The sequence below is a fragment of the Cyprinodon tularosa genome, unplaced genomic scaffold, assembly GCF_016077235.1.
Source record: "Cyprinodon tularosa strain WSP-4 unplaced genomic scaffold, ASM1607723v1 ctg45, whole genome shotgun sequence".
NCBI lineage: Eukaryota > Metazoa > Chordata > Actinopteri > Cyprinodontiformes > Cyprinodontidae > Cyprinodon > Cyprinodon tularosa.
The window spans coordinates 2,361,250-2,387,468 of record NW_024039174.1 but is presented as its reverse complement, the minus strand read 5'-3'; the positions used below and the strand labels follow the sequence as shown (position 1 = coordinate 2,387,468).

General features: G+C 38.8%; 1 protein-coding gene across 4 annotated transcripts in view; it reads right to left on the bottom strand.

Annotated features, from left to right (window-relative positions):
- Window positions 1-596: 596 nt before the first annotated feature.
- The window catches only part of zswim5 (zinc finger, SWIM-type containing 5), a 65,641-nt gene continuing 40,018 nt past the window's right edge, over window positions 597-26,219 (bottom strand). Inside the window, exons 2-16 of one of the 4 annotated variants that reach the window (XM_038300529.1) lie at window positions 21,191-21,378; window positions 20,224-20,392; window positions 18,767-18,915; window positions 16,239-16,389; window positions 15,092-15,268; window positions 14,812-15,012; window positions 14,272-14,418; window positions 14,042-14,179; window positions 11,433-11,584; window positions 9,217-9,319; window positions 8,971-9,106; window positions 8,556-8,713; window positions 7,332-7,495; window positions 5,437-5,518; window positions 597-4,018 (exon numbers count right to left, since the gene is read on the bottom strand). In XM_038300529.1, coding sequence (XP_038156457.1) covers window positions 3,156-4,018; window positions 5,437-5,518; window positions 7,332-7,495; window positions 8,556-8,713; window positions 8,971-9,106; window positions 9,217-9,319; window positions 11,433-11,584; window positions 14,042-14,179; window positions 14,272-14,418; window positions 14,812-15,012; window positions 15,092-15,268; window positions 16,239-16,389; window positions 18,767-18,915; window positions 20,224-20,392; window positions 21,191-21,378 — 2,978 coding nt within the window. In that variant the 3' untranslated portion in view covers window positions 597-3,155. The remainder of the gene's footprint in view (window positions 4,019-5,436; window positions 5,519-7,331; window positions 7,496-8,555; window positions 8,714-8,970; window positions 9,107-9,216; window positions 9,320-11,432; window positions 11,585-14,041; window positions 14,180-14,271; window positions 14,419-14,811; window positions 15,013-15,091; window positions 15,269-16,238; window positions 16,390-18,766; window positions 18,916-20,223; window positions 20,393-21,190; window positions 21,379-26,219) is intronic. The other 3 variants (XM_038300530.1, XM_038300531.1, XM_038300532.1) reach the window with 3 other exon arrangements.

Here is a 26,219-nt window from a genome sequence, read left to right as displayed (position 1 = left end):
GCTTCTGTCTCCTTGAACCCCAGTCGGCCTCGGCAGATGGCCGCTCACACTGAGCCTGGTTCTGCTGGAGGTTTCTTCCTGTTAAAAGGGAGTTTTTCCTCTCCACTGTCGCTACAAGCATGCTTAGTGTGGGGGATTGTATTTGAGTCAATGAGTCAATGCAATCAACTGGTTTTCCTTAGATAGAAAACTTTGTATCAATTTGATCTGGTTGAACTGTAAAGTGCCTTGAGATGACATGTGTTGTGAATTTGGCGCTATATAAATAAACTGAATTGAATTGAATTGAATTGAATTTAAGCAAATAAAAAATGTACACAGGAGCACCTGAGAATGCCTTGAAATCTTTGCTAAAAAAAAAAAAAATCAAATTCCCCATTCGAAACAATTCAAGTACACCCCGCCAAAGAAAAACAAACACATAACATACTTATTATAAATAATTATAACTTTACAATTTTGTCAATTGACACTTTATTATTTACAATATCTTAAATGCTTAATGCTACTATTTTTGTTTTGTTTCTTTAAGTGATGTCCCTGAGAACTGAGTTTAGCCTTTTTCCCCTCTTTTTTTCCTCAGTTTTCCTCTTTTCCATTCAACTATCTGCATTTCTTCTGATCTTAAAAGGCGCAGTTATGATCGACTACCTCGGTAGTACATGAAAGTAACTCGTATGGAATGTCAAAGCAGATAGGAAAATGTCCTTATGTTTCAGAACCCTTCCACGTTTTTAAAGTCTCTTTTGCTTTAAAATACAGTCTAGTTCTAATTCTGTGTCTAACACTTCAAACTCAGTGATTTAAAAATTAAAAAAAACAATCAATAAATAAATGCTGAACCAGGCAGGAACGTACTGAAGAGGTATCTGTGTGAAGTGCTTGTAGATTTAGTCTGATCAGTTAAAGACTCAAGCTCTAGTTGGACTGCCATTGGAAATGACTTTTTGCCACCGGGTGAGGAAACAACATGGACGTCACTTATCAGGAGGTTAGCTCCATTTGGTCGCAGTTACTAACAAAGTTATCATGTAACAACAAAATATTGTAATTTTTGTAGAGTGAACGGTTTTTGTCTGAAGCCTTAAGAAAACGGCCAGTCTTCTTCACAGTAAAGAATGATAAGATCTAGTAGCATTCGCTGGAAGCATCACAGTGTTTCCATCACAAGAACAAAATACTGGAGTTTGAAAATTTTATGAATGTGTGCATTGCTTTACTATAATGCAAGGGGGGAAAAAAACAAGAATGAATGCTTTTACATTTTTTTCTTTTACTATATTCCAACTTTTCTTTTTTGTACACTTTATTGGGCCATTTTGATGATGTAGAATACACCCAGAAAAAAAAGGTTGTTGATAAATCTTTTTTTTTAGCATATGGATGCTAACTTATCCACCAAACAACAAGTATAATATTTAGAAAAATATCAATGTATTTATGATTTTTAGTCACTTAAAAAAAAAAGGCTAAAAAAAAATGGACACATCACCTAAAGATGCTCGGTTTAATTTAAGCTTAGCAACAACATGCTAATTATTCTATACAGGGAGCGATTTATTTAAAATAGAAAATTGAAATTAAAAACATTTTTTGGACGCTTTTGCTGAACAAAACTTTAAAAAAAGAATAATGAAATAAAATTATTTTTGAAAAAACTTAAAATTTGACCCAGACTAAATTTTTTTGCAACTAGCATGACTTTCTGCATTTTGGCGGGAAAATTCTAAAGGCCGGTTTGGAACTGGAGACTTTTACTAAACATTTCAGAGTCGCTTTAAATACAAAATATGTTTAGGGAGAGTATAATTGTAATGTCATTGTAATGACACAAAGTATTTAACAACTTAAATGTTAACTTTGTTAACTAGCAAACATTTATGCAGGGTTAGCCGTTGTCCCAGATTTTGGCTAAATGCTAAAATTAGCCTCAAACAGATATTTCCTGATACTTCAGACCTAATACCTCTCACTATACAGACAAAATAACAAAACTGCTTTGACGTTTAATATTTTTCTTCTATATTATGTAGAAAATGCCACATTATTGCCCTTTTAGAAGATACAGTGAAACTATATTTCTTTGGGGAATGACGTGCACCTGAACTAAAATTTGTAAGAATATAGGTGCAAGTGTGTCAGGATGGTCCCTAAGGCTTGGATTCATAGTTTCCCCTGATTTAATGGAGACAAAGATTTATGTTTAGGGTTCTTATACAACAATAATTAAGTTTCTCAATGTGCCAGGTTAATAAGTTTAAATAATACAGGTGGGAAAAATGCTGTTTTAATAAATGTTCTTGTGACGGAAAAGGATTTATAACCAAGAACGCGGTCCAAATAGTTTTTAAGTTTTGTAACAAAAAAGTAGTGACGATTTACACTTTACTAAGTTTGGGGCACAAACAGCTGAGAAGCAGTGAAGTGGCATATCTGGACATGAGGAACACATTTACCCGATCAAACACTGCGTTTCTGTCACCTAAAGGGTGACATGAAGGAATATACTGATGTTCACATAAAGGCTAAACTATTAACTGCAGCAGCCAGGACGTCACCCTCAAAACATGCACTCTAAAGCAGAATCCTCACCGTGCAGCAGGTGAAGTTTTTTAGATATTCAACTACTGAGTTTTCACAAGAAAGAGCACACAGGTAGTTCTATAGTCCGTTCTTGCTCCTTTAAGAAGCCCTGAATGAAACAAGAGGCTATTTCTAACAAAAGTTAAAGCTGACATTCGAGGTATGACAGTAACACTGTGTGTTTAATCGCTGCGTTCCTCAGGAAGTTCCCTTCACTTTTAAAGCCGATTCTTCTTCTTCTTCTAAACTTAGAGTACACACCCAATCCACCAGGAGGCAAACATTTCCTTTGCTTTTATAATCACATTCTTTTGATTTTCTAATAATTTCAAACATTTACTGGATGAATTTAATCGGATACTTCTATGACACCTTAGGTCCTCTTTGCTATAACAGTTATGTAGACCAAGTATAGCGAACACTTTTTGGTTCACATTCAGGAAACAACACAGAGCAAAACCATATGACTTGGTCAAGAAATGGCTCAACTTAAAGAAAAAAAAAAAAAAACTTAAATAAACCAATAAGTTTAACAACTTCTCAAGAAGAAGGTCTTTGAGGCAGGATTAAGGTCAGCCAAAGCGTTCCCTCACCAACATCATCAGTTTCTTTTTGCCCTTGTAGATCTGTTTTAGGTTGTCTATGAACTGGGCGAACTGGATGTGGCCATCCTGTGCCAAAAGGAAAGTCTCCCGTGCTTTGCTGAGGAACTCTATGAACTCCCCATAGTGCCGCGGACTGATGTGCGTTAGACGAGAGTGCGTGGTGTTGATGTACGCCGAGATGGTGGCATCCAGGAGCTGTCTCAGAGGCGCCTTGTCCGTCGACATGAGCTTTCCAGAGTTCCTCCTTCCGGGAATGCCTGCCAGACCCGGCGCAGTCATGGTGCACCGCCGCAAGATGTCAGAGAGAACCGTAGCGCAGTGAACGCTCTTCACCACAAGGGGGATAATGGCTGCCAGTTCATTTTTCCCCAGTGAGTGGCTGAGTGCGCAGGCCCAGAGCACGTCGTTAATGGCGGGGTGTGTGTCCTGGTTGTAGGCGAGGTTAAGGTGAGTCATGGCCAGAGATGCCAACTTGAACGACCGAAGCGGATATCCTCTGTGCTCCATGTACCGCGCGATTGTAAACAGCTGAGAGTACGTCATGCCTGTGGACGCAGCGTCGATGACGATCTGGTAGGCTGTCTCAAAGGCGATGTGGTCTTTTTCGCAGAGCGTCAAAGCCGAAAGGGCGCAGTTCTGAGGGTCTTTCATGGCACACTGCAGAGCCAGGGTCCTCGCACAACTGGCCAGCTCCTCACGCTGCGGGTAGTCGAGGCTGAGGCGCAGGATGGTGTTATGGGACATGACAGTGGCTGCCACAATGCTGGTGGCCTCTGTCGGAGTGAACAGAGTGTACCAGCTCTGCAAGATGCTCACTAACGCCCGCAGACCTGATGGGAGAGACAGATGGGATGGGACACTCAGTGCACAGATAGTATTTCAACGACTCTGCAAGAAATGTCCAACAGGATGGAAAGAAAACAGACAAGATGACTAAATTATCTAATTGTGCAAACCTTTTAAGAACCATTTAAAGGTATCTAAAGAGACACATGCAACAGGATTTATAGCCATATCTTAATTTGAATATTTTTAGACAGACTAATTTTTTAAAATTTATTGAACAACTTGCAACCAATTTCGTACGAATGGATTGTAACGTTTAATGAATATAATCTTTACGCACAAGACAGGCTTTAATTGTAAACTTGAGAATGTAGTTAGAAAAATAAATACATTTAAAGTTCTTCCACATTTTTCAAACCTAAATTCTATTCCTATTGACAATAGTTTCCAATTTTGTGCATTTCTTTAAAGGTTGACAGCTTTTTACGATAACTGACTAACTCAGCACAGTATATACAAATCTTGAACTTACCGAATAAGGAACGGAGTACTGTAACTAAAGGCTATTTTGTGTGATTTTGTACCTTTATTTGGTTTTTAAAGTTCAAACCAACCAACGTATTTTAGAAGTTGTCAGGGGACTCAACAGGGTGACAGTAAGATCAGCATATATCTTATTTTCAATAAGCGTCAATTCATCTCAGCCACTAGCACTCTGTTGAGTATCAAAATCCAGGTGTTTGTGATTTTATTTTTAATCAGGGTTAGTTTTCTTTTTATTTTATTATAATTTAATAATTTACAATTCATTATGGAATGAGTGGAATTTAAGTAGGGAAGTATGAATATAAGAATTCATGTGTAATTTAAACTGAACTTTCAGCTTGTTACTGTGCAGGGTGAACAAGGCATTCACTGGTTAGAACAAAAAATTAAATGTAAAGGTTCCTCTCTCTCCCAGGAAGCCACCTTTGGTTAAAGCTGCCAGCTTTGTTTCACCTGATGAGCGTCAGATGAACTGAAATCATGTCAGCTCTGGTAAAAAACTATTCAATGACAAAGTAACAGAGGTTCTTTTTGATAAAATAATAAAAAACCATCTTCTGCACCACTTCAAGCTTGTTTCTTTACATTTCTTATTTGCCTTAATCTTTACACATCTGGCGTTTTCTTCAGAGTCTGCATATTTTTTTTCAACCAACAGAATAAGAGCTTCTCCAGCAGCATCATCAAAATATCAAATACCTTGTGGAAAACTGCTGTTTACCGCACCATGTGGTGAACTAAGCATATGTTCGATTATTATTGTTTCATTTTTTTTTTTTTTTTTTTTTTTGGATACTGAAAGCCAGAGTCAGCCTTAAAGCTGGAAATCTAAAGAAACCTTAGGGATTGTAATTACTTGCTGGATATCACTGGGGTGCCAAAATGTAATATAAGTGATCTAATTGGTGGAACATACCGACTTCGGTGGCGCATGTTACCAGCCAGCGGACCATCTCTCTCCTCCTCCAGTTCAAGGTGGACAGAGTCATTCTCATCACCTGCAGAAAAAAAGGAGAAAACATTTGATCACCTTTAATTAAAAAACTGTCTCAAGCAAACTAGGTTTTAAAAACAAATTTGTCTTTCATTGCGTTAATTTCAATAATATCAGGAATCTATCAGGAAAACCCACTTTCCGAATATTTATTCAAGATTCTACATTTTAAAGATGGGTATAAGGTTTAAAAATCAACATTAATGAATGTGAAAATCCATTATGTAAATTAAAACTATAAAATTAATGAATGGAATAGCAAACGTTTTTTTTTTTTTTTTAGCTCAAAGTGTCCTAGAAGAATCTCAGCTAGCTCATTGGTGTCAGAGTTAGGGTGGTTTATTTTGATCTGATCCAAAGTCACTTAAACGGCGCTCAATGCAGCAGCATTTCTCTGGTCATTATTGTGAAACTCCAGCTAACCTTATAGATCGTTCTGGGCCATTAACAGCCCATAACACATGCAGGTCAGAAGCTAATAATCAAGCACAACCTTCTACAGAAAACCACCTGCAGCAGCTGCTGCTCACATACAAGTTTCCTACACTTATTAATACAATAAAAGCTTTAGAGTTTAAGCAAATTGAATTAATGTTTCTGATTTATGTAGTTAACCCCAAATCAGACCAATTAGAATCACTCTCTTCCTTAAAAAAAGAGATTATTAAAGACTCAATTATCAGGGTTTAATTAACTTAATCAATGGTCTAAAATGTTCTTCCTTTGCCTTTATGTTGAAGGCTCTAGTATTGACAAGCCTTTAGGTAAATTAGAGCAGGGCCACACCCAGGATTTTAGATCTTCACATGGAGGTAGGAAATTAAAAATGCTTAATTTTATAGCTGTGTGTCAATCCAAAAGATGATTCTTATTAGAAAAAATAAATCAGGCTCTGTATTAAAGGGGATTTCTTTCATTTACAACTAAGCCTTTTTATAAAGCCTTTTTCTACACCACTATAAAGAAAATCATGCGGGAAAAAAAATCAAAATATAAGACTAAATATATATTTTATATGATCCTATTAATTTTGAGACCTTAAATTGAAATTTAAACTCTGCAATTAAGTCATTTAGTTAAATTTAGCAATTTATCCGTTTATTTTCTTCATTTTATATACAGTTGACCCAAAATTTACTTTTTGCAAACACTCCCACTGCAACTGGATTTTCTGTTTAATTTTTGTTAAGAATTGATGTTGCTAGCAATATTCAAAGTCCTAAAATTCGTCAGTATTTGCTATAAATGCAGAGGACTGAAGCTACCAACAGCAAGCTGCTACATAATACTTTCTAGGATATAAAAAGAAACATGTATTATGTAAAAGTCATATTAACATGTTATAATAAAAATAGATTACGATGTGGTTTAGTCTACAGTCACAGCTGCTTATTTGGAACAGTAGGAAAAAACACTGTAGACCTTTTTGTTGGAGATTGAACAGTTATTAAAGAAAAGTTGTATTTTAATACCTCTGCTTTTAGATCATTTGATGTTTTTACGTTAATCTCATAATTTTTTGCAGTGGATTTTTCAAACTGCATTCAACCTTCGTACAGCTCAATACCAGAACAAAGAGGCGGAGGACGCCGCAGCGACGCTCCAGTCTGGTGCGTTTTTCTCCGTTTGCTGTGGAACCAAAGATCTCTCATTATGTGGGTTCTTCTCATCAACAATGTTAACTCTGTGTGGGATGTTAATTTGTAGTGGAGCTTTGAACGTCTGTGAAAACGTGTTAAAAGGAAACTCTAGCTGTGGTAAACTTCCTGTGGTCAAACTGTGGCAATTACAGCCTCCTCCTCAAAACACACACATACCTGCAGCCCCAACTCCAACGCCACGTTGAGCAGGGTTATATCTGGCGGGCTGTCTGCGGGCGTGGCTATCTTAAAGGCATCCTGGGCCAGTTTGAAGATGAGGGAAGAAGATTGGATGTTTTTCTGAATGGCCTCAAGCACTGTCCGCAATCTCAACATGTCCCCTTATGGATGAGAAGAAAGGAGACGACAAAGATGTTAATGACTGGTTTTACTCAGTAAAGCCTTTTCTGTGGGTGAAACAGATGAATCAAAATGAAAGTTACACATTTTTCAGTGACAAATGAGCAAAGAACAAACACACTTCCTTTTGCAACATGTCTGTCAGAAAAGGAACTTGATAGTGTCTGCAAAGCCGCAATAAGAACACAGTGTGGGAAGAAAAACGGAACATCTGTCATGCATTGTGATAATGGGAACAAGTATCTGACCATAGATATCCAAAGAGTTTGGTTAAAAATATTACCCTGCTGAGGTAAATATTAAGAAAGATATAGATGGTAATGATAGGTTGCTTTTTTTTTTTAAATGTATATATAAATATAAATATCAATCTATATAAATACCCGTGTAAACACCCTGTATAAGGATCCTACTATAAAAAAATAAAAAAGGTGGTCATATGTGGATGCACTTTATATACTGTATATTTCGATGCACCTTTTTCTTCCTTTTACACATTCTTTTCCTTTGACTGAGCTGATGTAACTGTCAGATTAATAAACTCAAATCAATCAATCAATTGAATAAGAAGTGGATTTTAAAAGCTCCTCTAGTTAATCAAAACATTCAGTACGTAAATATAAGAAAGTATCTAGATTCTTCACGCCAGAGAATCTGTAGAAAACCTCTGTTGGTTTACAGGAGGGAGACGGTCATGTTGGAGCCTCTCGGAGCCTCTCAGGAAACTAAACATTTCATATATTCTATTCTTAGCCGGAAACTACGACTTGAAGCAGAAAGTAAATTTGCATTTTAATGGGGATGAACTTCTCTAATGGCTTCTACTGTTATCCAAACACAATTAATGAATTAAAAAGACCTGCTTGGAACATTAATCACAGCAAACGGCTCCAAACACATGCTGTAAGATATCGTTAAATTGATTCTGTTTGATATGGTAGAAAAGGTAAAAATGCAAAAGGGCAAACTTTTCTTTCAGTTTCTGGAGTCCATGGATTTTTATGTTTATTTCTGCTGGTTTAAACTATGATAAATCAGTACCTTTAGCGGCAGTGAGCATCGTTGAGGCCAGCTCACACTGCTGAGACTCCAGGTGGCCCAGAGTGAACCAGCGAGGGTATCTGCTGGGAACAATGGAGATCCCGTGATGAGGGTGCCCCACGTCCCCAGAACCTGCTGACGACTCCAGAACCGGCAGCCTAGAGGGCGATCAAGAGCAAGATATATGTTGAGACATCAGGTGGAAGGAATTTTACAACAATTAGTAGGCCACTGGTTTAAAACGCTTGTTGTAAAGGTGACTGAATTCTCTAAGATTAGATAGAAATTATACTTATTTTTACATACAAATCTATTTATTTATTTTTGCTATTTAGTTAAACTAAAAAAAAAAGCAATTACATGATGTTTGCCATTTCTGTGTAAAAGCCTGTAAACGTATATACGTGTATCTGACCTCATGGCACGGAGCGCCACCTTATAAGCAAGGTCTGCATCATGTGGCAGCAGAGCTGAGAAGAGGTATTTGGCAAAGGTGTGCATGGGTACGCTTTCTCTGTGGATGACTTCTCCCAGGCCGCTGAACGGACCCGCTGAAACCGAGAGGGAGACGAATTAATAGGTCGTTCCTTATTTTGTCTTCAGTTCTGTGTCCCATAAACGTGTCTGCAGGGCAGTGAAAAGCACGCTGCGGTAAACTTACCCTCAAGCAACTGTATGGCCTGCTTCCGAAGCGTCCGAACCAGGAGATCATCCAGCTCCAACTCTTGCAGTTTGGAAACTATCTGTTCCTCATTACGACAGACCTGGATCATGGAGAGAAGGCATGTGAGTCTAAATGTAACTAGGCAATCGCATTATCTTCTGATTAAACAGCCCTGAAGAAACTATTTCTAACCATATTAATCAGGAGAAGTTTAAAAAATACTTTGTTCAAATACAATACAAATACAGGTTAGATATACGACAGTCAGATACAAAATACACTAGTCTTAAAACATCTTTGTGGAGGAGTTTACAAGGGCTAACAGCACATTTCTCTTCCAGCACAGTAAGCCTAGGAGCTGCAGAGAGCCACTGCTCAGGTGGGAAAACCTGACAACAGGTCATCCTGCCATGTTTCAAAGAGGCTCTGAGAAAAATCCTAGTGACTTTTTTCCCACCTCTTCAAATATGAAGAACTGTGCTCTGTTCAGATGAGATTAACAACATCCCCAGGGGGGAAAACACAGACAACATACAAACAAAGACTTGAGAGTAAAGTCAGAAAATCACCTACAACACAACCAGAGCTAGAGTCGACGTGTTTCCATCTAACTTTTGACATATTTTAAAGTATCAAGTTTGAGAGATTGATGGAAACGGTTTAACAAAACATGTTTTACACTTGCTTTAGATGTTTTTTTTTTTGTTTTTTTTGAAAAAGTGCAAATGAGAAGAAAACTTTTTTTTTGAATAAGTTCTGGCGTGGCGAATATGTACCCAACATGACTGATCAAACTTTTCTGTCGCCGATGTCGTCCTAAATGCAGCATTAGACTCTCCTTCCTCTCCCGATGTCTCTCCGGATGGATGGAACTATCGCTATTTCTAGCTGACGTGATACATTTAATAAAACCTCTCTCCATTACAGATTTGTGCCCCAAGCTAGCTTGCTAACTCTATAACCTGTTTATTACAGCTATGTGTAAAGTTAGCATATGACCACATTACGTTTTCCATGGAATCATTAATTTGTTCCAGTAGTTGGAAACATTTTCGTTTTTTGACTTTTAAATAGTTTGCTCAAAATTCTCATCACATCTTAACTAAAAATGATGGTTAAAGATCCTTAAAATCCAACCTAATCTTGAGTCTTGAAAGGATTCCAATCTAATAGAAGCTTGTGTTAAATGATATTGAACCTCATGCATCACTATCCATCAATTTCACAAACAGGTTAAACTTTCTGTCGCTTCATCTCTCCAAACCCTGATGAAATGCACACAGGCAGTGGCTGAAATGATTTGAAATGTGTCAAAGGGGGATATGCATACTATAGTGAAGCCAAGTAGCATTAGAGAGATTTAAAAAAGCAACAGCAGGGCACTCTGGTACTTCTTTCGCTTTTTTTCTCACTCCACTTTGTACCAACTTTGGTTTAGTTCCAACCAACCATCTATACGAAGGTCCTCTCTCACATGTGATTGGTTTTAAATGCGATTCTTGCCTAAAACATTAATATTGTTGCTAATTCCAGTGACATTAAGAAAAGTCCGCAGCAACCACGCTAAGCCTTGAAAAGCAGATTACCATTTACACAAAGATATGCTCCCCGGATTTATTCCAGTGCGCCGAGAACTTAAGTGCTGCGACTTTCTGCTTGTTTTTCAAGAAAAGAAAAATGCCATGACCTTTTCTATGCCTTTTTTTGCTTGACATTTACTTCCAACTGATGTTAAATTATAGTGAATTTCTATCAGTGAAACACTGTCTTCCACAGGAACATATTTTTTCTAAATATGCAGCGAGTGTATTTTTAATAAAGCACAAACTAATAAGCAGGAAGAAGCAGGAAATAAAAGATCCACACTTCAAAGTATCCACCGTAAGGCACAGTAATCATTTAACCCTTGCACTGTTTCACATGTCAGGTGATGATTAAACTTCTGTTAACTTATTCAATTTTTATATTATAAATCAACAACAGCTCATTTATAGTGAGCTTGGAAATCAGTTTACCCCATGTTGAAACATGGTGGTGGTGTAATCATGCTGTGGGGATGCTTTTTCTTATGTTTGATATAGGAAAGATGGCTTTTAGTCGGATTGTTCTAAAAATAATTAATTTAAATAGGGATTTAAAAAAAAATACAGATACAATTTTGGCGATAATCTGAATTAATATTTTTTGAGAAGCAACCTGCCACAAATAATTACCTTATCCTGGGCATATAATCCCTCTGGCATTATCCTCTGCTGGCCCATGCCCATCAGAGCCACCTCTAAGGCCAAAGTTAGGTAGGACTCTCCCCCGTCCGGACATCCCCACACTGGAGCATGATGGTAGACTGGAGGCCTGGGGTCACCTTCTTGGAGAAAACAGGGAGAGAAGATCATGAAATCCAAACATTTACTTTTCATCCATAACAGGGGAAAGAAAACAAGAGAAAAAAATCATGAATTAATTAACATTAAAGACATTTACTGCTTTTTTGCAGAAATCAAACTTTAGTGTATTTTTTTAGCACATTAGCTCCCAGGAGTCTGAAGTTCTGTATTGGTTTATAGAATATATAGAGAGGTTTTTATTTAAAGGGGAATGAAACATGTCTGCAACCTTAATTTGAGCCTGTCTTTCTGAAACGGCTGCTTACCCAGCACTCCTGCTTTACACAGTATAAGTGAGAACAGATGCCCTGGGAGCCTCAGCTGTTGATTTGTTCTCTCCCGCTCCCCCTGCCCCATCATTCAGCTTAAATCCCCTCTGAGCAACAGATCCCCCTCTAAATCCTGTTTATTTCAGGGATATACGGGTAGGGAGTCTGTGAATCTCCCCCTCTAAATCAGGAGTGGGAAAAATAGAAACGTATTTGACAGATTTCACCCCTCTGGTATGGTCAATTTATTTCTTCCTACCCAGCAACCCAGTAGTTGATTTGATAAGCTGAAGAAGGGAGGGGGGGTGGTGCGCTCTTATTGGATGACAAAAGGAGAAGGCCACCCACAACATAAACAGATGTTTCCAGCTGTTCTCCATAGGTTCTGAAAACATGAGTATCGAGGTAAAAATGAAACCAATGTGTTACTTGATTCATATTCCTAACACAGCTGGAGGGGGCTAACATGAGACAGACACAGATGGCTGTGCCAGTGTTCTGTTAGCATTGTTAGATTGGACAATAGTTCCCTCTAGCTTTGTGACAATGAAAAGCAAAGCCCTATTCTGATCTGTTGCAAAGAGGAGAAACTGAGCAAAAAAAAAAAAAAAAAAATCTAATGGGGAGGGATTCTATACATACTACACACACAAACTACCGGGGTGGGTTGTAAATGAGCGCCTGTTCCAGTGCAGCCCATTCAGTCACTACTACTTTATGACTGCGTAGAGCTTTACGGCATTACAGTCATTAGGTGCATTTCCACTTTAGGAACTTCTTCTAGGAACTAGGGTCGTTTGCTGTGATCATTACAGATGCTCTTTTTTTCCACATCATATATAAAAGGTAAAAATAAATCAACCAGATAGAAATCTAATTCAGAAAAAGACCCTGGTGGGGAAGTAGTATTTTCTGTTTCACTCTGAAACTTCACATTTTAGACTGAAAACATTTCAGCGTTTTTTGGTTAGTATTAAACACAATTTCCCTGTGGCCACATAAAAACTCTGCCAACCTTTGTGCAAGGTGCCATGACTTGCTATGGCTCCTAAAGAGAGCAGAAAGGACCCAATCTGAAGCCCTACAGTATGCAGTGTGACTTTAGGGTGTGATGGATCTAAAATCCTGCAGAGACAGAAGGACTTACTAACTCTAAAAGTAATATTTTCAGTGTAGACCTATTTCGTTAGAATGACTAATAAATGTTCATGTCCCAAACACAAACTCCCTGGAAACCAGATTCTATGCTACTGTATGAGGAGTCTAGACCAATGTTGAAATAAAATGGTAGCTTCTGATTTTCAATTCTTTTTTAGTAAAAAATTTTTTTTACTAGTTTAGCTGGCTTGTTTTTCCTTAAATGTACCGTATTAGTTTCAGTTATAGTTTTTGTCTTTTATGCAATGCGACTTGCATACCAGGGGAAAGGAAAAAACAAAACAACCCCACCCACTAAAAAATACAACCTCAGATAAGGAGAGACCGCTGCAGAAACACAAATTACCTGGCTGCTGTACCTGCAATCTGCTGACGTAAAGTTATAGGGAGAATGGACGAAAATAGCAATCGGAAACTACCTTATAAAATTCAATATATTATGAAGACACAAACATTCACTCTTAAAAATCAGTTTAATTAAATTTTTTGTAAATTGATTACAATTTCAGTTTTTTTTTTTGTCTAGTTAGGATTTTTATTTCAGTTAACGCAAAAAAGTTTTTCTTATATTCCAGTTTGCCTCATTTCGTTAGTTTTAGTTAACGTTAATAACCTTGGTCTGGACAGACTTCAGAAAGTGAGTAACAAATATTTAGCTATTTATGACAATAAAAGTCAAATCAAATTAGTAAGATTAATGAGATCAAACTGTTCACTAAAAATGTTCGTTTTCTCTTTTTGTCAAATGGGGGAGCTGCCTACAGATCAGTAACAGCTCTTCTTGGGCCTGTGTTCCTTTTCCATGGTAACGGTGCTGTAATGGTAAAAGGTTGTATCCAACTCCACCATTACATCGGGTTTGTATTCAGAAGGAATATTAATATATTAAGGCTTTTAAATCCATCAGTTAGGTTGCATCTCTTTGAAAGTTTTCAAGTAGTCAGTTAGCCAGTGACCGTTTGAAGGCAAAATCAGGAAAACCCAAATTGTTTTTTTAATATTTTTCTATACCTCCAGTGTCCATGGTGTTGTCATCGTCAACCCGACAGGTCTCTGTAAGCGTGGTGAAAAGACAACCAATGGGGTCTAAGGGGTGGCCCACCCAGCCTTCCAGGTTGGTGGTGGAGGTGACGTTTCTCTGGAGGAGCTCTAGAGGCAGAAAAAAGAAAAGCCAGCTGATATTAGAAGAACAACAATAAAGTACTTCAGACGGCCCTCTCCACTGCTGCTAATGTTCAGACCTTTCTTCTGGTGTTTGTAGATGTCCATCTGCCTCTGCTGCTGGAGACGGAGCGTGTTAATGATGGCCACGGCCAACCGCAGGGCTTCTCTGGTGTAGCCATGGGATCGCAGGGCATCAACGCGAGCGCACGCGGTCGGGACGTGGTCTGTGTGTCAGATGGGAGAAAAATGGGGTGAGACAGCTTCGCAGAGTCAGGCGGTGTTTAAACACACATCCACACGGTGCAGCCTCAGCAGGAAGCCGGAGAGTGTCTGATAGGTGGCTTAAGTTGCAGAATCTGACAGATCTGAGCTGGAAAGCTGCTTACTGCAGATACTGGCCTTAATATCAGCAAAAAATGAATGAGTGTGTGTGCGTGTGAGAGTGCACTGGGTTAGCTTCAAAAAACTTTAAGAATGTGGATAGGTGCTGTTATTCTAGAAACTTTTATTCAGCTTCCAAATCAGAGAAGTGACTCAGAGATTCTTAGTTTAAAGAGGAAATAAATGCATAAAAGCCCTTTAAAAATCCAAAATCAAGAAAATGTGGTTAGTCTCACTGGGAACGTGTATTGAAATAGCACCTAGCCAGAGCGGCAGCCCCTGTGGGTTGAACAGCAAGCTCTCCCCCTCTCTCTGATAGGACGGAGACATGTAGTAGTCGCTGCTGATGATCCTCTGCAGGTGGCTGTCCTGCCAGTGGAGGTCGCAGGCCTCGACGGCTCGACTGAACACCGTTCGTCTCGGTCTGGACAGAGTATCTGAGAGAAAACACGACAAGCATTACGGACGTCATGAGAAGCAGCCTGGAAACGAAGAGGTGAGTGCCATCCTGCAGACCTTGAGCGAGGTTACTTTGTGGCAGCGCGTTGGTAATGTTCGGCAGCTCGCTGCCGTAGTTTCCGTCCTCCAGCGGGCAGACGTCCATGTCTCCCCACTTTTTCAGCTGCTTCAGCCAGCTACTCTTTTCATCACTTTTACAGTGTGGATTCAGCACAACGCATACCCACAGTGCACCTGGAGAGGAGAGAGGGATCCATTAAAGTACACAAAGACAAAATCTTTAATGCATTTAAAAATAACAACACCAATTAAATATTTTATTGGAGATTGATGTGATAGGAAGACAAATTATTCCAACATTATTAACTGGAAGGAGACTACGTTAAAGCTGAGCTATAGGTGTGAAAACCAAGACAAAGCTGCATTTTTCTAGCAATGATCATTTTCCTCTTTACAAAGATTCACCACTTTGAGTTGGTCTATCAAATAAATTGTAGTTATAATGAGACAAAAATGTTCAAGATTATGCAAATTCTTTGATAGTTTAAGAAAGACAAAACAGAAATCTTTACTGGTAGTAAAACTAGAAAATTTTAAACTACAAGTGTCGAATCAGCTATAAAAGTAAAATCAAGTATTTTTACAGATGTTTAACAAATTACATAAAATGTTTTAGACATTAGAGGTCCAAACTCTAAAAACCTATGAAATAATTTTTCATAGGTTTGCCACTTTTAAGATGCTGTGACCACAGAGGTGATCAGTACTGGTTAAGCACACCCAACTCCCAGCTGTACCACCTATCAGATCCCAGAGAAAAATGACCCGACCATCTGGCTGTTATTTCTGTCTGTGTCATGATCTCACTCGCTCGCTCGGGAAGTGTTCTTATTGACCTCCTAAATGCTGAGATTGATTGCAGAGAAGTTGAGCAGCAGTATTGATCCGTAAACCTTTATCATCCCCTGCATGCCGAGAGCAGGAGGAGAAGGTGCGGGGGGAAGTGAGGGGTCGGGGGCCGCTGCAGACTACCGAAAAAAAAACACTGCATCTTAACCTAACCAGGTGAATGCACATTTATGATGCTTGGTCTGACATGCAGTGACTGATGAAATGGCCATCAGCCTGTCTAATTAATGTAGAAAATAAATCAAAAGCTTCATTGGTAGTTTTTTCGCCCCATTATTTTCCTCTGACTTCTTACCCAGCTCATCCCAAAGTTGTCGACACTTGTCCGTCATCCCTGTGCCTTGCTGTCTCCATAGAGACAGTCGGGGGTCTGCCATAAATTGCTCCGTTATCAATGTTAGCATTCGAGCACCATTGGAGTCTCGCATTCTAAGCATCTCCCGTACCTAAAAAAATAAAATAAAAATCAGCAATTTGTAAGAAATTCATAAGACTGTGAACAATATCAACCTTGTAATATGATCTGTGCTGCTTCTAATGAGTCAGTAGCTGTGAATGAGCAGATGGAGGCCAAACTCTGAACAGGAAGGCTGGCGGATAAATTTTTCTGCCAAAAACCGCCTACACACAAACTTTTCAATTTCAAACTATTCTCTGTTCATTTTATTTTTCTTACTCCATCAGACAGAGAAAACTTAAGAGCAAATAGACATATTTAGGGGAATTTCAACCTAAACACTATTCTGCGTATCAGCAACAGTTAGTTCATAGGTCTGCTGATAGTTGCCTAATCTTTACTTAACGTCAAACTGCAGAGGAAACCAAACTACAAACTGAAGAAATCATTAGTTCCTTCAAAGCAGTGAAAACATGTAACACTTTATGTTAAAAGAATGTTTTCTCATTAAACCAAATTAGAAAGCTCTATAATGAAGACAGTTAAAAGGAAAAACAAACAGTTGTCTAAACAATAGGCAAAAAGGAACACAATTTAAAGATGGAGATAAACTGTACAGACTAATTATTTAAAGTGACTCAAACACACAGAAGCATGCAAGACTATATAAGGTCTTCTATGATTATTGTTTTTGGATACTGTGGACAATAAGTAGTTCAGGATTAAAAATATAGTCAAATTTATACATGTGTATTGTGTGCAGACATTGGCCACAATAAGAACCTCAGAGGTTAGTAAAATTCCTAAAGCACTGACGCTAACTGATCTAAGTATTGGTGTTTAAGAAAAATAATAATAATAAATGAGAAATTCCATAGATATTTTTATAGCATTTGTAGAAGGATGATGCATGAACAATATTTAGCTAAAGTTGCATAAATTCCAACAGGAATACAAAACATAGCGGATGTGCAATAGCTTGATTTCTTGAGAAAAGTACTCTGGTTATCATCAGTGCAAAACTTAAAAGAAATGTCTGGTAGGATCCAACTAGAAATCCATTCTAACTACTTGCCGACACAGTAAAGGCTTTGAGTTTGGTAAATATACCCGCTAAACCATGACCAAAAAAAAAAATAAAAATAAATAACTAAAGAAAAATTATTTATATAAACACATACATACACACTTAAGATAATGCTAACATAACAGAACATGGTAAAATGTGCTTTTTTTAAGTTGTGTTGCAAAGTATTCAAGAGGTATGCTCACATTTGCTTTCATGTTAGCGTTAGCTCATGATTCACTAATAGCATAACAGCCAACACCAGCTAACCTCCACAAATATCCTAAAATTATTTTATATTATTTATATTGTCAGTGCAAATACTACAACTGACAAACATTCTAACATTAAAACATTACTTTATGTATGTAAGCTAATATATACGTTTGAGCTAACAAGCTTCTAATAGCTTGGTAGCTAACAGCAGCTAACGCTTAACTGTTACACTAGGTGCTATTATTAGTCAAAATGCTAATGTTTGCTGATATATATACAATATAATTTAGCCATCAATAGAAATATAATTTACTATAGTAAAGATATAATTTACATGTTGGCATTTACAATTTGCCTTTCATCTAAGCCTTTGAAAACTGTAAGAACTATGTTAGTTAAGGTTGAGTCATACTGGCAGGTAAAGGATTTTTATAGAAACAACAATAAAAAAAGAAAGAAAACAACTAAAACAAAGACTGTAAAATGGGTTATAACTTGGTGAGATTGATGAAAGGTGACTGTTGGAGAGCTTTATGAGAAGTTTGCCAAAGTGTCTATTTTACTCTTATAGGTTTATTGAGTCTGAAAGTCCAAATCTGTCCCACTTACTCCATACATGCTGTGTGTTTCTAAATGGGGCGGGTTTATTTTGCGATTCAGAGATTATACTTTATATTTTACCCAAAGCAGATGTACTTCAATTTGACACCATGCTTCTCTTCCTGCTAGACCTGCGTTGCCAATGAACTACTGCATAGGTCAGCACAAAATAGAGCAGGGATCTATCCCGGGTCTGAGCTACACTACAACAGTTGCAGAGACTTGTGTTTGGTGTGAGCTTTCAGTGTCATGGTCTTATATGATAAGATTTTCCATTAGAGCAGAAGCTATATCATGTCTGGTATATTCTGGCTTTTATGAGAGGTTGTATCCCTCCATGCTTTATACAGGCAACAAAACTATTCCACAGAACATAATCAAAGATACTTATGATGACTTGAGCTGGAGGATATTCAGGCTTGGCATTATCCAAGCAGCCCTTGTTGCTTGGTTTACCTTCAGGTTTCCAAGCACAAACAATCACTCAGGGAATTACGCTGTTTAATCTCATTCTAATTTATGCGTATGAACTGATGATGTGAACCTTTGCGAACATGGAGTTGAGCTGCTTCCCAGAGCCGTAGTATCCTCCCTGCGACAAAAACTGTTTGACCTGCTCCCTGACTTGATCCTCGTCCAGATGCCAGCAGTTATCATCATCAATGCTAGCCCCTGCAGTCGGGTCTGGAGCACCTGAGAAGATAAATAGAGACAGTGAATGACAAGCGGAGAAAACTGGAAACAGAAGTACAGCAGGAGTCGGCAACATCATAAAAAAAGAAAATGAAAATGTAGATTAATAAAGTGTACATCTACATGAGTATATTCTATTTATTCCAACTTTAAGACCAAACTGACTGAAGGAACCATTTTTAGTTTACCTACCCAAATAAAAATTGGACTTTTAAGTTATTTAATGCTGACAATGATTGCAATCAGAGAATCATATCACTCCATGCCTTAAATCTTTTAAATTCAACTTACAGCGCAGCTAAGTCCCAGATCAGAAATACTGCTCGAGTTAGGTTAATAATCCACTGAGGGAACTCGGAGCCAACTTTATTTTTCTTCTGGTTGGCTGTGTGAGTCTGAGTAATACTGCGGAGAAATGTAGATGTGCTCCGGTGGGGGAAAAAGCTGCTTTGATCTTTCAGGAAACAAGCTGAGGAAAGCCCAGAGATGTGTTTCCAGACCGTCGGGGAGAGCACAGCAGCAAACAAGCAACATTCCTGCATCAAAGACACACTCGCTCCTGGACCAACTGAACTCCAACCCCCATGATCCCCCTTGTCAAACATAGACAGGAAACACAGCATGGGGCTTCCTGGATGCAAGTATTGGAGAATGTCAACATTTAACGTGGAGGATGAAACAGGGATGGAGATAAAGACTTTTGTTTGGTGAAAGGATGTGTCTGGTTTGTTGTTGTTCCAGTAATGCGGAGATGCTATGGTTTTCTTCTATTGTTTAATCTCAATCCTTCTTTTTAACTCTTTCATCTTTCCTCCCCTCTCATCTGCTTTCTCCCGTTTCCCTGAAAACCATTTCCTTCGTCTTTTCCCCTCAGCATCCTCTTCCCACGTCTTTGCCTTTGTCCATTTCACCAATCAAGTTGCCTTTTCTCCGATTTCTCCAGCGTGCCTCTGTCAGTCGGGGGGTGGTGGCAGAAGAGATGAAACTGAGAAATCAAATGAGCCATTTGAAGCCTCCTGCTTGCGGCACCTCCAGAGTAATCAGGTGCCTGAACATGTGGCAGCCTGTGGGCTAGCAAGCAGCATTTATGAGTCTGACGGCTTTCATGTCCAGCCTGGAGCTGGGAAGATACCTCTGTAGAGCGACGGTTTGGACTGCCACTAGGAAACCGCTTGTAAAGAATACGGAAAAAGCGAAGCGACATCTGCATCAACTGTCGCTGATGGATTTGGACCAAAGGCAAGATGGTGAGGTTGACCTAAGAGGCAACTTCAGTTAGAGTTTTAAATGAAGCAGCTGGATTCTCACCATGAACCTGGTTGATCTCAGAGTTTGAAGACAGGATCTCGTCTGCCAGTTTCTGCGCTGTGGGCAGCACCTCAGTGTGGTGGGCCGTGATCAGATACTGGACCAGCTTCTGCAGCTGATCTCTGTTCATCTGGAACAGAGTTTCTGATATGGGCAACCGTAGCTTCACCTGCAGAAAACAGAAAAGCCAGACAGATTACAGATACATGCTGCTCATAAGTAGCCTCTAGTAAAAAAAATGTTCTGGTATAATCTGATCAGATTAGGCCAAAAACTGACTCCTTAAACTTATTTCATTAATTTGTAACATTAAAACAACAAATGTTTATTCAATTAACTAACATTTGTGTGAAACACCAAAACATAGAAGTGCATAAATGTAAAGCACAAAAACACTGGATTCAATCCAAGTTGATCACAACGCAAAAAATGATCACAGTGTTCAGATTAGGGCCGAAACAATTAATTGGATTAAACGCAATTATTTGATTATTGAAATTAACAACTTAATCGTTAATTGGAGTCTACAGACTCTAAAACATGCCTTTAGCTGACAGAGCAACCCACATAAAGCAGCAATTATATGGAAATTGTAAAGAAAATATATATATATATATAGGTAAATATTTTGCGTTTCCGTCTGTCAATATGCTCTATCCAGAACTCCAAGTAGAACCGTTTTTGTTTCACCTGGTTTAAATCTGTACAAAAAAATCTTCTTTAAAGAGCCTTTTGCTATCAGATTATCAATTGATTAATCGAAAAAATGATCTCAGATTAATCGATAAGCAAAATAATGGTTATTTGCAGCCCTACTTCAGATCTATGTGTAAAAATGTAAAAAAGCTCAGCGTCATTTCATTCTCTTCATTTGGTTTAGGCGGTCACATAAAACATCCTCAAGTTTGAAGTTACGGTGAGATAAAAATAAGTCATTGTATAAACCTGTCCTACATGAACTTCTCACCTGCTCAGGCTTACGGATCCTATAGAGGGAGAGTGCGACCACGTGGGAGCAGTAGAAAATGTCTCTGTTTCCACAGCCACAGGTGACAGAGGTGATCTTGCAACGATCAAAGCTGATCGCCACTTTATGGGTTATCTCCGGTTCCGAAGCTGTGGCCGGCTCAGTCACGGTGCCGCTGAGGTGAAACCCTGGAGACAGAGAGGGAAGGGAGAGACACACTGATTAAATTTTTTTTTTCTATTTTCTCACAGTCCAAATAATGGTAAATCAGAATTACAAACAATCTGAGCATCAAGACAGTACCGGTGTCCTAATATGGTTGTATGTTCTGTCTGATGCAAAGCATTTGTGCATTCTCTTTATAAAAAGGTAGAAATCATTTCAACCAGGACACACATTCTGCCCCATAGATAGTAAAGAGAGCTGATTAAATAAACATTTTGGTTTTTACAGCTAATCTTTATTGCTGCCCCACACACCAAGCTGACCATTTCCTCTGATCCTCTGCTGGGCTGTTGTTACACAACGGCTGGCAACTGTTTTCACAACATTAAATCAGGCATAATTGGTTGTACTTAGCCAGCTGTTTGTCCAATTTCACAAACAGGTGGACAGATCCTTAAAGACGGCCGAGTTGTTTTACAACAGAGTGCCATGTTTTAGTGGTCAGTCGATCGCTGGGTTACATTTCTCTGAAAATTATAAAAGATTCTTTTGATGTAATGTAAAATATATAATTTAGTAATATTTCACTAAGTAGACATTGAATCTGCTGTAGATGTAGGTCGTAACCTTTTTACACAATTTTGTCTAGCAAACTTGATAAAAAAAGATTGCATATTGCTAAATGGGATGAACCGAGGAGTCCCTCAAGCCTCTGACCTTGGGCTTTATCAGTTCCTGGAAGATATTCTACAACATCACAGATAATCAGTAATTAAATAAATTCTCCAATCTGAATATAAACATTTTTTCTTGAAAAACAAAGCAGAGTTGCCACACAGTTTTAATTTAACTAATGACTGATTAGGTTTTCCCAGACTATAAAACTCAGGATATGCTGTGTCTTCCAGTGACCCTGAAAACAAAGAATAAAGGGAAAATGACTCAGTATTTGTTGAAAAGAAGTGGAATTCATTGGCATTTGATGAAAAATTTTTAAGGAAAAAAAAAAGACTTGTACCACCTACTAAGCTGACCTTTTACAGCTCTAGCTCTAAAAGGGGATTATTGTGACAAGAAAGGACAAACTGAACAAAGACCTCAGTGCAGAATGGAACAAAACCAAGGAGAAAACCTAGAGAAAGGAGTGTGATGAGGAAACAGAGGATGAAATGGAAGAGTAGAAAGAAAAAATTAAAGGGAGAAAAGCATCTGATGCCATGTCCTCCGACTGTGACAGGTCAATTCTGTATAAAAAAAAAAAGAAAAACAAAAAAGGGAGAACTAAACCCAACCTAAATATAGCAGGCACACTGCTGCTCCTACAGCTCAGGAGAGAAGAAGCAAAGAAACATGGAGGCAGGTCCATCAAGTCATTCACAAAGCAAACCTATAGCAACATAAGCTTGTATGGACCTAAACGTCACCGCTACACCACCGCTGACCGGCTCCAACACACCCTCACACACCTATTAACACCATGCTTGCATGGTAGGGCAGTAAGTGTTCAACCCATCGCCAATGCAAAATTCAAGGTTTCTCAAGATCATCCGCATGAGGTAGGAAAAAAAAACGCAGGATCCACTCCACTGCCAACGTATTGGACCAATGAGAAAAGTTCAAGGGACAAGAGGTACCCTGGCGACATTCCTGCAACCACTGCCATACAACAGCCAGCAATGTTCAAGAACTCAACTGGTAAAAAGAAATCCCAACTTCAGAGTTTCTGTCAACATTAAAGTTATAGTAGGAGATTATAAAATGCAAGCAAACGGGTGAATGGGGGACAACCGTCTATGGCAAGCCACAAGCAGGACATAATTCAGCGCCATGTGGAGGAAGACCATAAGCGAGGGCACAGAAACAAATAGATCTGCAGAAATGTATTTCTGTGGTCTGCTTTAACTACAGGCTGCTGCTTTTTCACCATTTGCCACAAAGGTCTATTTATTTTTGACTGTGTGAAACTATCTGAGAGACAAATGTGTCAACATGCCAATTGAAAACTCGGTTAAATCTATTTTTAAGCCAGTAACTGATCTGTGGGCTGACATGCTTACACAGTGACCTAACAGGGACATCTAGGTCACTCCTTTTGGAGACTTCTCTGTTGTATATTCATTGTTAAATAATGAATCACTAACATTCACTAAGAATTTATAGAAGATATTTCTAAAGTAGAAACGTTATTACCAGAGATCATGAGAAAGAACAAACGATAAGAAAAGAACATGCTTCGCTAAAGCCATTTCATTTTGTTGCCGACAGCATTTTAAAGCTTTCATCTAGGCATCATCAATAAGCGTGTTTACATTTTTACAAGCTTCTTGCTGTAAATGGTTAATATTGTATGTCAGAACCAGAGGCAGCATTAAAATATGAGTGAGGGAGTCATTCAAAGTATTTGTACCATTTCACAAATTATCACCTATTTAATAAGCTGACATTTAACACCAAGTGGAACAATTGTTGTTTTTAAACGCATGCCAATATTTACTCCATTTATAGTCCTGTATAGCACAGACTCCAGTGCCCATCAACTGCTAATCAAGCTAAGAAATCATCCAATCCTATTCATTAGACAACTTTTGACGCCAATCATACACTGCTGACCAAGATGGTTTGTCGTTAGCACCAAAACAAGGCATCTGAACATGACAGGATGAAAAAACTGAGGAAAAAAGAGAGGCCGATGCATCTGCTGGTGATAGATACAAGGAGTCCTGAGTGTTTCAACCTCCTGCTGAGTCCCCCAGCTTAAAAACTCTTTGCAGTGCAGTAATATTGGTAAGTGGCAAGCAAGGCTTCCCATTTCCAGACTGTACAGTAATGCAGTTAGTAGCAATGTTGCCTTGCATCAAGAAGGCTCTAGTTTTTACTCCTGGCCTTGGGTTTCCTGCATTTCCTTCCCGTGGATATCTGTGTTCTCTCCTGGTGCTCCAGTTTCCCACCACAGTCCAAAAATATGAGTGTTAGGATGATTGGCTTCTCTGTTACCCTTAGGTATGTGTTTATGGTCGTCTGTGTTTTCCTGCGATGGACTGGCGGCCTGTCCAGGGTGTACAGCACCTTTCACCCTGAGACTGCTAGAGAATGGCAAAAGCCCCAAGTGGCAGTAGATGGATGAATAGATGGATGGGTTCCACTCTCTCTCCTTCGTTTTTGATATGAATACTTTTAGATCTAGTTTTTGCTAACCATCGGCTTAATGTTGGGGTCCCAAAATTAGGCAGAGCCTAAGTGCAGAAATAAAAATAAAAGTTTATTCTTAAAAGCATGTAAGAGACTTTTGAAAGCTACTACCTCCCCTCCCAGTAGTCAAAATAATATCCTGTCAGCCATCAGTCACTTCTGTGCTTGTCTTGAAACTCTTGCAGAAAATGCCCAAAGTTTTTGTTGTCAGGTAATGGTTAGCGTCAAGTCTTCCCCCCCGGCTGATAGAGCTCACACTCATATGCCTCCTGACCAGTCGACCCTTTTTCTTTCCGCCTATGTCTGTTAGGTTAAAGCCCATTGTTGCTCAGGCCACCAAGATGAATGTGATGGTGACACTGCTGCTCTTTTCACTTTCAATCAAGTCTAAAATGGCTCACTCACAGTACACAGTCTGTCTGTCTGGCACCCCTCCCCTCTGGCTCTGCTGCTCAAAGAAAAACCTCATCCCCGCAGGCTTTAATTACCAAAGTTAGTTAGCAGCTTTGAGGTTTCACACCTTCAGACAGCATGCCCTTAAACCTTCACTGCTTTCCTTTTTATAGTTATGCATTTGTCAAAAGCAGGGCAGCTCCAAGTTTCATATTTGGTCTTGGAAGTCATCAGCGAGTTCTGTTTTTTTAAACAAGGCATGTTGTATCCATGTTTTCACATTTTAAAAGTAGCTACCTACTCAGGCTCCAATATGAGAGGAAAAACAATCCTCTTATCTGACGTCAGAAGAGAAATCAAAATGTAATTGCTGTCATCATTTGGCCTTCATCACAAGCTAAAAGAGTTTCAAAGCTAAAGGGATGAAATTTAATCTCATTATTTACAAAAAAAATAATAAAATAATATTAACCGACAGCACACCAATCTCTGTTGTTGTGATTATGAACCATAAGAGAAGGGCAGTATCTCTTAACCTTGTGTTATTTCTTTCTTCAAACATAGCTCCTGTGTGTTAGTGTGTGTGCGTCAATGCTGTGGTAGACAGCGTGTCTTCAGCAGATGGGGAAGCAATGACACTTGATAATAAAAGATGTGGCATCAGACAGTCCTAGAGAACACACACACACTTATATTTAGGGACAAAAACACGATAAACAAAACAGCCTTTTCAGAGGCTGTCTGCTTTTGTTCTTAATGCCACAGCGAACATAAAGAAGGGACGGTGCCGACTGTAGTCAGTGATATTCACAGTAGATACCACTAATCTCTCTCTCTCTCTCTCTCATACACACCAAACACACTTTGGTTGGGCAAAACAGATGAATTTCTAACAAAGATGAATTAGGGGTGTGATGTGTGTAAACTGGGAGGGTTGCCAAGTACAACGATCAGGCGTAATCCACAGGGAGGAGACAGAGACAAAAAAAATAAAACACACAAAAAAATATGGGTCTCTTTGGTGTTTTTGTGGATTTTATCTGTTCTGAATACAGGTAGGCAGGCCACCCCAGCAAAACCACACACACTCTCAATCTGCCACTGGTGTTGATGGTCTATATTTACGACAGGGTAGTGCATACGTGTGGTGTTTGTGGTTAACGCGTTAAATGGAGCAGCTTTAATTCAAACCCAGATAAAATCCACATTTGGGTGTGTTTTATTCAAAGTAGACACAAGGAACCACTGTGGCTTCTCTGTCTCATAGGTCAACTAAGCGAAA